Source organism: Mus caroli, unplaced genomic scaffold (assembly GCF_978045245.1).
Source record: "Mus caroli unplaced genomic scaffold, Mus_caroli_1 scaffold_16, whole genome shotgun sequence".
NCBI lineage: Eukaryota > Metazoa > Chordata > Mammalia > Rodentia > Muridae > Mus > Mus caroli.
Window position 1 is genome coordinate 4,163,667 of NW_028227271.1, and position 16,299 is coordinate 4,179,965.

General features: G+C 50.3%; 1 protein-coding gene across 1 annotated transcript in view; it reads left to right on the forward strand.

Moving 5' to 3' along the window:
* The window catches only part of Fam186a (family with sequence similarity 186 member A), a 46,380-nt gene that overhangs the window by 14,874 nt on the left and 15,207 nt on the right, over positions 1 to 16,299 (forward strand). The window contains exon 4 of the mRNA XM_085831538.1: positions 2,790 to 10,767. Within this exon, the coding sequence (XP_085687664.1) occupies positions 2,790 to 10,767 (7,978 nt within the window). The remainder of the gene's footprint in view (positions 1 to 2,789; positions 10,768 to 16,299) is intronic.

Consider the following 16,299-nt stretch of genomic DNA (forward strand, 5'->3'; position numbering starts at 1 on the left):
TATAGTTATCCACAATAAGCTTGGACTCGAACCAACCACCCAGCAACACTTCCTATACCTGTGTATAAGCTTTTATGGTATTTGTCTTTATAAGCTGCCCCTGGGATGGACCCCAACGTAGGAGATATAAGAAACTATTTAAAATAAGACTTCCACGGGGCAGTGGTGTTGCACGCCTTTAATTCCAGCACTCAGGAGGCAGAGGCAGGCAGATTTCTGAGTTCGAGGCCAGCCTGGTCTACAGAGTGAGTTCCAGGACAGCCAGGGCTACACAGAAAAACCCTGTCTCGAAAAACCAAAAATAAATAAATAATAAATAAATAAAATTAAGACTTCCATTTTGAGTAGTGGTCAAGTAAAGTGTAAGTCCCCAAGACCTCCCAGGGAACTGGCATCCTGCTTGGCAGAAAGAGACTTGTGCCTGGGTAACTGACATCCTGGAAGCAAGTTAAGACATGAATGTTAGACAAGGCGAGTCCCCTGCGACAACTGAATACCCCCAGTCAACGGAAACAGGAGCAGTGTACAACACAGGCGTGTTCCTAAGGAGGCCCCTGTCCCTGAGTCCTGATGGTCGGAATAACTTGGCACAGATGTTTATGGATTTTCGACTTAAAAACCCTGTGGGATCTTCACTCAGGGTCACTGTTCAGCTCCTGGCCCTGGCTGATCAGTCCTGGGCGTATGTGAAGTGGAAACTTTAGGGTTCTTTGTAAAGTCAGTTGTGTCCGATGGTGTTTTGCTGGGGCAAACACGTGAAGGAGTGTTTTCCTGAAGCAGACACAGGTGAAAAGATGTTCTGCTAAAGGAAGCCCGTGAAAGGACATGTGACGAAGGATTCTTTGCTAACGACACACATGTATTCGTCCGCCTTACGTTGCGTAGTTGAGCTCCATTTGCCAGGACTCCATAGAGAGAAATGCATCAAAGAACTTCTGGTGGCGTGCTGATGGCTTCTTGGCGCTTCCAGGGCATTGGGCTGATTGGCAGAGAGTGATGTCAGCTGATACAAACTCAACTTGAGTTTTGCTAAGACACACTCATGTGCTGAGTCTGTCTTTTTTTTTTTTTTTTTTTTTTTTTCCGAGACAGGGTTTCTCTGTGTAGCCCTGGCTGTCCTGGAACTCACTTTGTAGACCAGGCTGGCCTCGAACTCAGAAATCCGCCTGCCTCTGCCTCCCGAGTGCTGGGATCAAAGGCGTGCGCCACCACCGCCCGGCTTGTGCTGAGTCTGTCTTAAACCCGTGGAGGGCACATGCTGTTTGGAGGGAGTATAAATAAGACCCGGTGGCCTGTGAGAGGGGCTTGCTTGTAGAGCTAGCTTTGCAAGGCTTCTTGGTCTTGAGTCTTCAGTCATTGAGAAAGGCATGGCAAAGAACTTCTAGTTTCCCCGTGTGGTCCTGGTCCCTCCTGCTGACTCATGCTGATTTGGTGGAGGCCTGGCTGTTCCTGCTAGGTCCTGCCACCACTGGTGCTGTCCCGACACTACTGAACTGGACCGCTGGTGGATCTGTGAAGTGTTTATGAGTGGACTGAGCTGCCACTGCTGACCTGTGAGCTGAACTGCCAATTTCCTGACAATGCAGATGGGATTTGCTCCCAAGAGCCATTTCTAAACAGGTTCACTGCCCCTGTATCCTAATAACCTTCCTTTTCCAGTACCTCTGGTGGGTGGTGGGCTAGAAGGGAGGTTAAAGCATTTAAGAACCATCATTAAAAGTAGGTCTTTGAAAAAAATCTCAGCCTATACTTACACTCAATAAACTCTCCCTGCCTGCCTGAGGTCAGTGTTCGTGTAGTTCATGAGGGGATTCCTGGACCCCAACAAGAAACCATCAGGTACATGGTAAGATGCTGCTATACACTCAAAGAACCACTTCACTGTGTTCTGTCAAGGCTCAGTTAGGAAAGCACTGGATACATGTGTCTGAGGTCCTGAGTTCAATTCCCAGCAACCACATGGTGGCTCACAACCACCTGTAATGGGATCTGCCGCCCTCTTCTGGTGTGTCTGAAGACAGCTACCGTGTACTCATATTATAAAATAGATAGATACATAGATTTAAAAAAACAACCCGTAGTCCCAGAGCTGGGGAAGGTGGGGATAGAGGCAGGTCCTCAGGGTTTGCTGGCAAGACAGCGACACTGGTTGATGAACACCAGGTTCTGGAGAGGCTCCGATTCAAAAACCAAAGCAGAGCCAGGTGTGGTGGCACATATCCATTGTGATGTGCACCCTGAATCCCAGCCTCTGCAGGCAGAGGCAGGATGATCTCTGTGAGTTTGAGGCCAGCCTAGTCTACATTTCTAGTTCCAGGCCATCCAGGAGAACCCAGCCTTAAAAGAAAAAGTTACTCCCCCCTTTCTTCTTTTGGGGAGTGTAATTTTCTGTGAAAAGTCTTTATCTGTAGCCTATAGTTTGGGCAAGGAGAGCACAGCCGCTGTCCTTGTAGGCTGGAGTATCTACATAAGTTAATTTACATCTCGTGCATGGGAGGCTTGTCTGTTCTGTAATTAACTTAGTTATTTCCTATGTGAAAGTGAGATCATGGATATTTCACTATATATTAGCAGTTTCTCTCTCTCTCTCTCCACATATATATGTATATATATATATATATATATATATATATATATATACTCATTGAGTAATAACTATAAATAAAATCCAATACCAGTATGTATCTATCTGTTAGTCAAGGCTGAGTTCCTTAGGCTTAAACATGGACACAGAACAACATAAAAGAAGAAAGACAACTGTAATGTTTTGTTTTGTGTTTTTCTTCCAGTGGCTAGAGGTACTCTCTGGAAAGCTTGGAAAGACCGAGCTATAAAGCGGCCTGCCACAGCCCAAGCTTTAAGTCTGGATCAGATGATCTTTGACCAGATCGGCTTAAACGCCAAGGTTTCGGAGATTCAGAGCATGCTGCAGGAACTCATCAGCACAGCCATGTTCAGCAAGCTGGAAAATACTGCCATTAAATACATGTCCACCACAGTCACCAATCTCTCCAAGGCCCTGAACACCGTCAACGATGAACTAAAACTCGTGAGCTCTCGAGTGGTCAGGTCTGTTCTGAAGGAAGAGAAAGAGGAAGAGAAGGAGAAAGACCACTCCAAGCAGGTCATCCAAGAACTCAGTGAGGAGAACGAGATGCTCCAGCAGAAACTTAGAGAATCCGAAGAAAAATGCGACCAACTTATTCGCATCAAAAATTATCTTGGACGCCAGATGGTACACCCGACCGCGTCCTTGAGAATACTGCCTTTACAGGGGCCGTTTCTCAGCAGGGAGCCCAGGGACACTGAGAGGGAAGGAAAGACGGACGACTCCCAGAAGGAGGGGACCAAAAGCTCCGCAGTGACATGGGACCCATCTTCCAGTGAAGGGGCTCCGGATGCAGCTAAGCAGCAAGTTGAGGACAAAGCTGAGGCCATCCAAGACCAGATAAAATTCAAAGGCCTGCCACTGACAGCGGAGACCTCGGACACAAATCTGGAAACAGAGGAAAAGAAACTCACTCAACTCACTATTCTAAAAGCTATGGAAAAGAAGAAAGTGGATAAAGCAAAGGTCCAGAAAGGCAAAGGGGGACCAAGTGCCATGTGGGAGCAACTCAAGAAGGGCAGATCTGAGCAGCTGATTCGAGGCAGCTCGGGCTCACCAGAGAGTAGAGAGTCCACCCTTAAATTAACAGACAAAGAAGCCAAGAGTGAAATAGAACTGCTTCAGCCTGAGGGTACCCCAGAGCTACAAAAACCAGAAACAAAGTGGAAAAGACTCGTAGCAAAAACTGAGGAAACAAAACAGTCTGGTAAATTACAAACCAAGACTTCTAAGGTGACTTCAGTAACCCCCGATGAAAGTGAGCAGGGCAGTCTAGAATCATTTCAAAGAGCCATCCTGGCCTTCCTGAGAGAGAAGACGAATAATGTCGGAAAGGCTTTTGATCCAAAGAGTATACGGAAGGAGGAGTCGTCACTGGGGAAAGCAGAAGTCGAAAATTTAAACATCATAAAGGCAAAAATAGAGGAATATTTCCAAAAAGTGGCTGAAACCGTGACTGTAGCCTTGAGGACATACAGAGATGAAAGAAAGGTTCAACCTAAAGAGAAGCCCAAGAAACAGCCAAAGGGAGCCCTGTCACGGATGCTTCCTAAGCAGGGGGCGGTCGGTGCCAAGTCTGAGGTTGGCAGAGTTCTCCTCAGCGAGATCACAGACCCAGCAATTAAGAAACTGATACAGATGCTCTTAAATGAGATAGAGAGTGACTTCAAATACAAAACGACAAAGGAACAGCAACAGGCGGCGGCAGCGGCGGCAGCGGCTCAGAAGGAAGAGCCAGGACTGAGGATGAAGGACAAAATGGAGCTGCTGGAGGTGTGGAAGCAAGCATTCAAAACCTCACAAGGCCACGAGGTTCAGGACCTGGGAGATGCAGAGGATGCAGAAAAGCCGAAGTGGAGCGAGCCGGGTCATCTTGCTGTCAGCAAGACCTCCATCAGTCTAACTCCCAGGCTGATGAAGGCCCCGAAACCGCAGATAAGTCAGGCGCAGGGGCTTCAAGTGGAGCCTGGTGTGATGGGGGCCACGGAGGAACAGCAGCCCAAACTCTTTCCCTCCTCTTCCAGGATCCCCCTCGTTTCTCCAAAGCCCCGCCAAGTGCATGTCCCTGAGCAGGCCCAGATAATAGGCCCTCAGATGTCCCCTCAGCTTTCAATGGCATCTCTCACCTCTGAGCAGGCACAAACTTTGAGTGGTCCTCTTACTCGTGAACACACTATAGAATCAAAGACCGCTTTCACAGCAGGGCAGGAGCAAGAACTGGGGACGAAGCTGATGGTTCCTAGGATTCTTGAGCTGACACAGACTCCAGAGGAGTCTCTCAAATCAGAAAAACCTGAGGCAATGCAGATCTCCCAAGTGACTACTGAAGAGATGTCTGGAGTCACAGATACCCAAAGAACAATTCTACCCTTCCAGCAGGTCCCTGAACAAGTAACCACTCCCAGTCCTGAGCAAGACAAGGGGCCAAGGATTACTCTCACCCAAGAGCAGACCCAGGCCCTAGGCATCACTCTCACCCCTGACCAAACTAAGTCCCAGAGGATTAGTCTAACCCATGAGCAGGCTCAGGCCCTAGGGGTCACTCTCACTCCTGAGCAGTACAAAGAGGACAGAATCAGTCTGACTCCCCTACAGGCCCAGGTCCTGGGAATCACTCTCAACCTTCAGCAGGCTAAGGCCCTGGGGATCACGCTCACTCCTGAGCAAGTCAAGGCACAGAGGGTCAATCTGATCCCTCAGCAGTACCAGGTCCAGGGGACCACTCTCACCACTCAGCAGGCTGAAGCACAAAGAACTAATCTCACCCCTGAGCAGGCCAAGGCTCTGGGGCTCCCTCTGATTCCTCCTAAGCCAATCACTTTTACCCGTAAGCAGCCCAGTATCACTCCAACCCCTCAGCCAATCACTCTCACCCCTGAGCAGACCCAGGCCCTGGGCATCACTCCAACCCCTCAGCCGATCACACTAACCCCTGAGCAGACCCAGGCCCTGGGCATCACTCCTACCCCACAGCCGATCACACTAACCCCTGAGCAGACCCAGGCCCTGGGCATCACCCCGACCCCTCAGCCGATCACACTAACCCCTGAGCAGACCCAGGCCCTGGGCATCACCCCGACCCCTCAGCCGATCACACTAACCCCTGAGCAGGCCCAGGCCTTGGTGAACACTCTCACCGCTGAGCAGGTCAGTCTGAGCCCTCAACAGGCTGAGGCCCTGGGTATCACTCCGACCCCTCAGCCGATCACACTAACCCCTGAGCAGGTCCAGGCCCTGGGTATCACTCCGACCCCTCAGCCGATCACACTAACCCCTGAGCAGGTTCAGGCCCTGGGTATCACTCCGACCCCTCAGCCGATCACACTAACCCCTGAGCAGGCCCAGGCCCTGGGTATCACTCCGACCCCTCAGCCGATCACACTAACCCCTGAGCAGGTCCAGGCCCTGGGTATCACTCCGACCCCTCAGCCGATCACTCTCAGCCCTGAGCAGGTTCAGGCCCTGGGTATCACTCCGACCCCTCAGCCGATCACACTAACCCCTGAGCAGGCCCAGGCCCTGGGTATCACTCCGACCCCTCAGCCGATCACTCTCAGCCCTGAGCAGGCCCAGGCCCTGGGTATCACTCCGACCCCTCAGCCGATCACACTAACCCCTGAGCAGGCCCAGGCCCTGGGTATCACTCCAACCCCTCAGCCAATCACTCTCGGCCCTGAGCAGGCCCAGGCCCTGGGCATCACTCCAACCCCTCAGCCGATCACACTAACCCCTGAGCAGGCCCAGGCCCTGGGTATCACTCCAACCCCTCAGCCAATCACTCTCGGCCCTGAGCAGGCCCAGGCCCTGGGCATCACTCCAACCCCTCAGCCGATCACACTAACCCCTGAGCAGGCCCAGGCCCTGGGTATCACTCCAACCCCTCAGCCAATCACTCTCAGCCCTGAGCAGGCCCAGGCCCTGGGCATCACTCCAACCCCTCAGCCGATCACACTAACCCCTGAGCAGGCCCAGGCCCTGGGTATCACTCCAACCCCTCAGCCAATCACTCTCGGCCCTGAGCAGGCCCAGGCCCTGGGCATCACTCCAACCCCTCAGCCGATCACACTAACCCCTGAGCAGGCCCAGGCCCTGGGTATCACTCCAACCCCTCAGCCAATCACTCTCGGCCCTGAGCAGGCCCAGGCCCTGGGCATCACTCCAACCCCTCAGCCGATCACACTAACCCCTAAGCAGGTCCAGGCCCTGGGTATCACTCCGACCCGTGAGGCAATCACTCTCAGCCCTGAGCAGGCCCAGGCCCTGGGTATCACTCCTACCCGTCAGCCGATCGCACTAACCCCTGAGCAGGCCCAGGGTATCATTCCTACCGGTCAACCGATCACACTAACCCCTAAGCAGGCCCAGGCCCTGGGTATCACTCCGACCCCACAGCCGATCACTCTCAGCCCTGAGCAGGCCCAGGCCCTGGGTATCACTCCGACCCCTCAGCCGATCACACTAACCCCTGAGCAGGTTCAGGCTCTGGGGATTTCTCTTTTTCCCAAACAACAGGAGATTAGTCTTAGTCCAGAGCAGGCCCAAGCTCTGGGTCTCACTCTTACCCCTCAGCAGGCTCAGGTACAAAAGATTTATCTCACTCCTCAGCAGGCCCAGGCTCTGGGAATCACTGTCGGCCCTGAGCATGTCAAGGCTCTGAACATCCCTCTCAGCCCTGAGCTGGCCAAGGCACAGGAGATCAGTCTGACCCCTGAGCAGGCCCACTCCCTAGGGATAATTCTCACAGTTGAGCAGGCCAAGGCACAGAAGATCAGTCTGACCCCTCAGCAAGCTCAGGACCTGGGGCTCACTCTCACCCCTGAGCAGGCCCAGGATCTGGGGATTTCTCTCATTCCCAAACAACAAGAGATCAGCTTTAGTCCCCTGCAGGCCCAAGCAATGGGGCTCACTCTCACCCCTCAGCAGGCTCAGGTACAAAAGATTTATCTCACTCCTCAGCAGGCCCAGGCTCTGGGAATCACTGTCAGCCCTGAGCAGGCCAAGGCAAAGGGGATCAGTCTGACCCCTGAGGAGGCCCACTCCCTAGGGATAATTCTCACAGTTGAGCAGGCCAAGGCACAGAGGATTAATCTGACCCCTCAGCAAGCTCAGGACCTGGGGCTCACTCTTACCCCTGAGCAGGCCCAGGATCTGGGGATTTCTCTCATTCCCAAACAACAAGAGATCAGCTTTAGTCCCCTGCAGGCCCAAGCAATGGGGCTCACTCTCACCCCTCAGCAGGCTCAGGTACAAAAGATTTATCTCACTCCTCAGCAGGCCCAGGCTCTGGGAATCACTGTCAGCCCTGAGCAGGCCAAGGCACAGGGGATCAGTCTGACCCCTGAGCAGGCCCACTCCCTAGGGATAATTCTCACAGTTGAGCAGGCCAAGGCACAGAGGATTAATCTGACCCCTCAGCAAGCTCAGGACCTGGGGCTCACTCTCACCCCTGAGCAGGCCCAGGATCTGGGGATTTCTCTCATTCCCAAACAACAAGAGATCAGCTTTAGTCCCCTGCAGGCCCAAGCAATGGGGCTCACTCTCACCCCTCAGCAGGCTCAGGTACAAAAGATTTATCTCACTCCTCAGCAGGCCCAGGCTCTGGGAATCACTGTCAGCCCTGAGCAGGCCAAGGCACAGGGGATCAGTCTGACCCCTGAGCAGGCCCAATCCCTGGGAATCACTCTCACAGTTGAGCAGGCCAAGGCACAGAAGATCAGTCTGACCCCTCAGCAAGCTCAGGACCTGGGGCTCACTCTCACCCCTGAGCAGGCCCAGGATCTGGGAATAGCTTCTACCCCTAAGCAGGTTGAAGCTGTGGGAATCGTTCCCACCCCTACCCCTGAGCCTTACCAGGAAAGATGTTTAAGTCTGACCTCTGAGCAGGTTCAGGCCTTGAGGACCAGTCTCCCCCCTAAGGAGACCCCGTCATTGGGGATTTATCTCACCCCTAAGCAGGCCCAGTACCTGGGAATCACTCTCACTGCTAGTCAAGCCAAGGTAATGAAGATTAGTCTGACCCCTGAGCAGGCCCAGGCCCTGGGGATCAGTGTCACCCCTAAGCAGGCTAAGGCACAGAGGACCAGTCTGACCCCTGAGCAGGCCCAGGCTCTGGGAGTCATTCTTACTCCTGAGCAGGCCCAGGCCCACAGAATCACAGTCACCCCTGAGCAGGCCCAGGCCCTGGGGATTGCTCTCACCCCTGAGCAGGCCCATGCCCTGGGGATTGCTCTCACCCTTGAGCAGGCCCAGGCACAAGGTATTTTTTCTCCTAAGAAATTCCAGGAATTGGACGTTCCACTAACCTATAAACAAGTAAAAGCGCTAAGGAGCCATCTTCCTAAGAAGCAACTTGAAGCCCAGAGAAGTGAAACCCTTGTCTCTGAGTCTATCCAAATCCCAAAACCAGCTGTCGCCTCTAAACATACCCAGACAGTTGAAATCCCACTAACTACCCAACCAGTCCAAGCATTTGGAGCTCCGCTTTCAAAGAGAAAGGAGACAGAAATGGGAATCTCTCCCCTCACTCCCAAGCAGTCCCAGGCAATTGTATCTCCACCTTCAAAGAGCAAGGAGAAAGAATTGGGAATCTTTCCCCTCACTCTCAAGCAGTCCCAGGCAGTTAAACCTGCCAAGGCAAAACAGCCTCCCCTCACACCCAAGCAGGCCCAGCCATTGCAGAAGCAGCTTGCTCCAGAGCTCACACAAACACTGCTGTTCGCCATCACTCTCCAGAAAGCCCAGCACTTGGGTGTCACTTTTACCTACGAACAAACTCGGGCAGCAGCTATCACCCTCACCTCTGAGCAGGTAGCAGCACTAGAAGATGCTCTCACTGAAAAACTGGCTTGGAGATGGGAGATTTCAGTCACACCAGAAATGGCTCAAGAGGCACCAAACATCACTACCACTAAGCAACTGCAAGCCCTGGGGATTGCTGCTCACCAGCCAGCTCAGGCATTTCCCAGCCCTTTTACCTTGGAGAAGCCTGCCACGTTGGCTACTTCCACCGACAGACTATCTCAAAGATGGAAGGATTCTTACCTTGCTTCTATTCCACTGCAGGCATTGAGGCCTTCTCTTACTCAAGCCCCATTTACCCCTACGACAAGCCTAGGAATGAGTAGTTTTCCGGATTCTGAGAAGCTATGGATGTCTCCTACTTACAGACAGACTCTCACAGACAGGGGTCAAGACATTCTTGCACAGCCCCTAGCACCAGAAACCCCTCCTTCCCTCAGACAGCTCCTAGCACCTGGGGCTCCTCCCACTCCAGGGCCACCCCTTAGTCCTAGGCATTTCTTCAAACCTAGAGTCCCACCCACCTCTGGAGAGGTGCCAGGACTTGTCTCTGGAGGCTCTGCTGCCCGTGAGGAGCTCCTAATTTCCAGAACCCCGCCCTTCCAGCCTCCTGAATGGCAAGGCCCATCATGGCTCATTCCTGAGCAAGGCTTCACACCAGCAATCTCTCCCATACCATTGCATCCCTCCACAGCAGAGGCCCTACCAACCCCTGGAAGACCTCAGAGAAGTTCAAAAGCCAAACCTCTAAAACCTAAATCAGCAAGAGGTCTCCCAAATGTCGCTCTGGGTTTTGAGGCCTCTCAGGCTCCATTCCCTATTAAGACCCAAATACCTAAGATTCCTGACACTTCAGAACAAACTCAAGCACTCCAAGATTCTTTGGGTGTGCAACCATTTGGAATATTTCAGCCTTATGGCACCAGCTCCAGGATTGCTCGGTCACAGTCCCCTCTCATTGATGAAAAAGCCCTTTCTAGAGAGAAGCCTGGAATACCACTACCATCTCTTACCACTCAACTCCCCCAAACACCACAGATCTCAACTTCTGAAAAGGGCCAGAAACCATGGCTCCCGCCGATAGACAAGCCCTGGACACCAACCCCTGTTTCTAGTACCAGAGAAGCCAAGATGATAGTGTCCCCCACTGATCAGCACCCTGAAGACAGATATGTTGTTGATGTGGAGGCTCAGAGGAAGAACCTGGTCACATTAAATCAGGTGGCACAAACTTCTGGACTCCCTGCACAGTATCTCACAATTGCCAAGAATCTCATAATCGAATTACTTCATATAGACACAGTTCGGCTGGGGTATCTGTCCCGAAAGTATGTTGCCTATAGGCTGATCCAGCTTGCCAGGTAGATATAATTATTATAACATAATGTTTACTGGAATAGTACTGATGTCCAACACCTTCCTTCGCGGTATCAGACGCGTGCATGCTCTTTCTCTTTTTAATTTTATGTGTATGGGTATTTTGTTTGCATGTGTACCTGTACCATGTGTGTACCTGTGCTCACAGAGGATATTGGATCTCCTGAGAATAGGATTACATCAGTTGTGAGCTACAGTGGAAGTGCTGGAGGTTGAGAGCCAGGCCCACTGGAAAACCAGCAACGGCTTAATCCCTGAGCCCCGTCTCTCATATGCTGTATCATGCTCTTATGAAGGATTTGCAGGAAGGAGGTTTAGGACCACAAAGAGAAGTCAACCGAAGTGGTACATGCTTGTAATTCTGCTTGGGAGCTGAGGGCAGGAGGGGTGTGTATGTAGAGCACTCAGGGATTAGAGGGGCGTGTGTGAGCATGCATATGTTGCCCTTGGAAAATAGAGGGCAGAGGAGGCGGCCAGGTGTCTTCCTCTTATTCTCTTGTTTTTTTGGTTTGTTTTTTTTTTGGTTTTTCGAGGCAGGGTTTCTCTGTGTAGCCTTGGCTGTCCTGGAACTCACTCTGTAGACCAGGCTGGCCTCAAACTCAGAAATCCGCCTGCCTCTGCCTCGCCTCGAACTCAGAAATCCGCCTGCCTCTGCCTCCCGAGTGCTGAGATTAAAGGCGTGCGCCACCACGCCCAGCAAGGCTTCCTCTTTCACTGACCCTTTCCACAAGGCTGACAGGGGGCCACCTGTTTCTATCCACTGATACCGGGATACAATACATAGCCACTCCTGGCTTCATTTATCTGTTTATCCATTTGTATTTTTGAGATAAGGCTCACCCTGAAACTGACACTGACCTGAAACTCACTATGTAGCCCAGGCTGGCCCCTAACTCTCAACCTTCCTGTCTCACCTCCAGATGAGTAGGATTACAGACATGGGGGCCACCAGACTCAGCTCTTCATAATTTTTGAAGAGTGAGAAGCCAAGTTAAAATCAAGGTGGTACCATAACAACTTTGTTGTTGGCCCTGATTTTTTTTTCTTGTAATGTCAGAAAAGGCAAAGGCAAGGCATGGTGGTCCTGCACCTGCAATTACAACCACATTAGAGGCAGAGGCAGGAGGATCAAGAATTGAAGGGCAATTGTCAGCTACTTAGTGAGTTCAAGGCCATTCTGGACTACATGAGACTGTTGTCTATAAATAGAGAGAGATATAATAAGATAGCAAGCCAGGTAAGAGGCTGGGGTGGTGGTGCACACCTTTTTTTTTTTTTTTTTTGGTTTTTCGAGACAGGGTTTCTCTGTATAGCCCTGGCTGTCCTGGAACTCACTTTGTAGACCAGGCTGGCCTCGAACTCAGAAATCCGACTGCCTCTGCCTCCCGAGTGCTGGGATTAAAGGCGTGCGCCACCACGCCCGGCTCGGTGCACACCTTTAATCCCAGCACTTGGGAAGCAAAATCAACTAGGGGTCTCTGAATTAGGAGCCAGCATAGTCTATATAGTGAGTTCTAGGCCAACCTCAAAATAAAACAAAACAAAACATCTTTTCTTTCAGTTTGTTTGCCTTATACATAGTCTCTGGCTTATTCCTCTCCACTAAGAGATCTAGGTCTCACCTGTTTTTTCCTGCCTAGGTACTTGGTCACTACTTGTAAAATAACTTACCTTTCCTTCCACGGAGAGAACTCAAATGTACATCTACTATAAATTCGAGGTCTTTTGTTGGTTTTGTTGCTGAGGTGGGGTCTCGTGGGGTCCAGCATAGCATCTACCCACTCTGCACTCCATGCTGGCTGTAAGTTCATGGCAACCCTCCTGCTTTGGTCTCCTCAGTGCTAGGAGTGCACCCTCCTTTACTGTTTTGAAACAGGGTCTGACTAAATCGCCAGACTTGCATCTAGCTTCCCAAGTAGCTAAGACTGAGGCTAAGTACTGCTGCTGGACAATCTCTCCGCACCTTTGCCCATGTAAGAGACACACACACACACACATGACACAGACACACACAGACACAGACACACACACACACACACACACACACACCCCAGTTAATTTTTGACAAGCCATGACTAGCTCAAAGGCTGGGCACTCCTAAACCGTCCCCACTAGCAAATGCTCTTCTCTGGTCCTCCTGAAACTCCAGGGCCATCAGGGAGGTGGCCAGTGGCCAGCGGTGACTTCCCTGAATTCTTACATGACTGGTTGCTTTCTCGCCTGCAGCGCTTACATCCTATCCTCCTCCCCTGAGTCATGATGAGTCTCTCTTCCTTCTCCCAGTTCCTAGCCTCTGCAAATCTAAAGGTCCCGCCTCAGTCTATCTGCCCAGTCAATGGCTGTTGGCTCTTTATTGATTGATCAAAAACCAATTGAGGACAAGGACCTTCAGCATTTGGACCCGCAGATTCCTGATTTTGGAGAGCTGGATTAATTCAAATTGTTGGAACCAATCCCCAACACTCGTCTTCCTCCCATCCCCTCTCCTCTCCTCCCCTCCCCTCCCCTCCCCTCCCCTCCCCTCTCCTCTCCTCTCCTCTCCTCTCCTCTCCTCTCCTCTCCTCTCCTCTCCTCAGCTTCTACAAGTGACACATATTGTGATTCCAGCATGCTAGAGGGTAGGGCAAGAGTTTGGGACCAGCCTGGTCTATATAGTAAGATGCTGTCTTAAACAAAATTCCTTAAACTTATGAGTAAGGAAAATAATTACTTTTTTTTTTTTTTTTTTTTTGGTTTTTCGAGACAGGATTTCTCTGTATAGCCCTGGCTGTCCTGGAGCTCACTTTGTAGACCAGGCTGGCCTTGAACTCAGAAATCTGCCTGCCTCTGCCTGGAAAATAATTACTTGTGGATGATTCTTGAGTCCTTATCACTGATATAAGACCAAGTTTTAGGTGGGTAAAACTTGTTCCTAAGTGGAATTGCCTGAGTAAGTGAATCTGCCTGACCTTCACGTAGGAATAAAAACCTCAGGGCCTGTGGGTGGGGGTGCACACCTGTAGTCCTAGCACTCAGGAGGCAGAGGCAGGTGGATCTCTGAGTTCGAGGACAGCCAGGGCTACACAGAAAAACCCTGTTTCCTCAAACAAAACAAATCAGAAGGAAAAGAAAAACCCTCCTCCTCAGGTATCTGGTATTGTACGTATGTGTGTGTGTGTGTGTGTGTGTGTGTGTGTATGTGGGGGGGGGTATGTGTGTGTGTGTGTGGTATGTGTGTATGTATGTGTGTACATGTGTGTATGGTATGTGTGTATGTGTGTGGGGGGTGTGTGTGTGTATGTGTGTACATGTGTGTGGTGTGTGTGTGTGGTGTGTGTGTATGGTGTGTGTGTGTGTGTATGTGTGTGGTGTATGTGTGTGTCTGTGTGTGTGGTGTGTGTACATGTGTGTGTGTGTGGTATGTGTTGTGGTGTATGTGTGTGTATGTGTGTACATGTGTGTGTGGTATGTATGTGTGTATGTGTGTGGTGTGTGTGTATGTGTGTACATGTGTGTGTGGTATGTGTGTATGTGTGTACATGTGTCTGTGGTATGTGTGTGTGTATGTGTGTGTGGTGTGTGTGTGGTGTGTGTGTGGTATGTGTGTGTGTATGTGTGTGGTGTGTGTGTATGTGTGTACATGTGTGTGTGGTATGTGTGTGTGTATGTGTATGTGTGTGTGGTGTGTGTGTATGTGTGTGTGTATGTGTATGTGTGTGTGGTATGTGTGTGTATGTGTGTACATGTGTGTGTGGTATGTGTGTGTGTGTATGTGTGTACGTATGTGTGTGTATGTGTATGTATGTGTGGTATGTGTGTGTATGTGTGTACATGTGTGTGTGTATGTGTGTACGTGTGTGTACGTGTATGTGTGTGTGTATGTGTGTACATGTGTGTGTGGTATGTGTGTGTGTGTATGTGTGTACGTGTGTGTGGTATGTGTGTGTGTATGTGTGTACGTGTGTGTGTGTATGTGTATGTGTGTGTATGTGTGTACATGTGTGTGTGTATGTGTGTACATGTGTGTGTGGTATGTGTGTGTGTGTATGTGTGTACGTGTGTGTGTATGTGTATGTGTGTGTGGTATGTGTGTGTATGTGTGTACATGTGTGTGTATGTGTGTACGTGTGTGTATGTGTATGTGTGTGTGTATGTGTGTACATGTGTGTGTGGTATGTGTGTGTGTATGTGTGTACATGTGTGTGTGTGTATGTGTGTGTGTGTGGTATGTGTGTTTGGTGTGTGTGTGTGGTATGTGTGTGTGTATGTGTGTATGTGTGTACATGTGTGTGTGGTATGTGTGTGTGTATGTGTGTACATGTGTGTGTATGTGTGTGCGCGCATGCTCTGATGATTATTAAAGCACTAAAATCTTGACTATCTTTACTAAGAACATACTTTTCCCATCCAAGTCTAATTCATGATATTTTAAATTTTTATTTATTTATTTATGAGTATGATAAGTGTTTTGTTTATGTAAAAGTATCTTTTATTTGCCTGAGGTAGCTGTCATCTGGGGGGGGGGCATGCTACCCCAGTCTGCTAACCTGGGCCTGCTTCTGGAAGCTTCTAGCCTCTGTACAATCTTATCTAGGCCTAGGATGTTTTCAGCCTCTGACACTTGCTGCTGAATCAGCTCACCCTTTCTTGTTCTTGATGACTGGTTTAACTCAGCTGTTCTGGCTCAGGCTTCTCTCCAAGCTGACTGATTCAATCTGGCTTCTCTCAGTTGCTTTGCTTGGATTTGTACTAGCTTTGACGACATGTTCTAATCTTCAGCCTCCTTCTCATTCTCTGGCTCGTTCTGTCTACACCTGTGTCTAGCTTGCTCTCTCTCTTTCCAGTTTGTCTTTATACAATTATCCCTGTAAAACTGCCTTCTCTCCTTTTTTCTCTCTGCACTCTTTCTTATGTGGCCTCTCTTCCCTCTCTGTCCTCATGAAAGTTGGGCCTATTCTATTCTGTCAAGTCTGTCTCTGATTTGTCACTTTGCCTCTCAATTAGACATCACCTTCAAAACACGAGTGCTCCCTTCTACAAGAGAATGCTTGGGATTAAAGGTGTGTACTAAGGGTGTGTCTATATTCCAGTCCTTAGCTGGAATCCAGAGTAGCCATGTTGCTGGATTAAAATGCCTGTACATGCCTACACATAGGTTTGCATACCATGAGCATGCCTGGCACCTGTGGATGCCAGAAGTAGACACTGGATCCCCTGGAACTGGAATTACAGACAGTTGTGAGCCACCATGTGGGTGCTGGGAATTGAACCCAGGTCTTCTGCAAGAACAGCAGGTGCTCTAAAGCACAGAGCCATCTCTCCAGCCCCGGTTTTCTCATTTTTAAACATCCAGTTTGCGTGTCTTAGGTATGAATTGGTTGGTACCTCCAGAACTGTGGGAAAATAGTGACGATCTTGGTCTTGAGACATAGCTCAGTGGTAGAAAACACGTGCAGCATCCTCATGTGTGAGGTCCTGGGTCCCATCCCTAGTCCACGTGTGAGGTCCTAGGTTCAGTTCCCAGTTATGAAAATGCT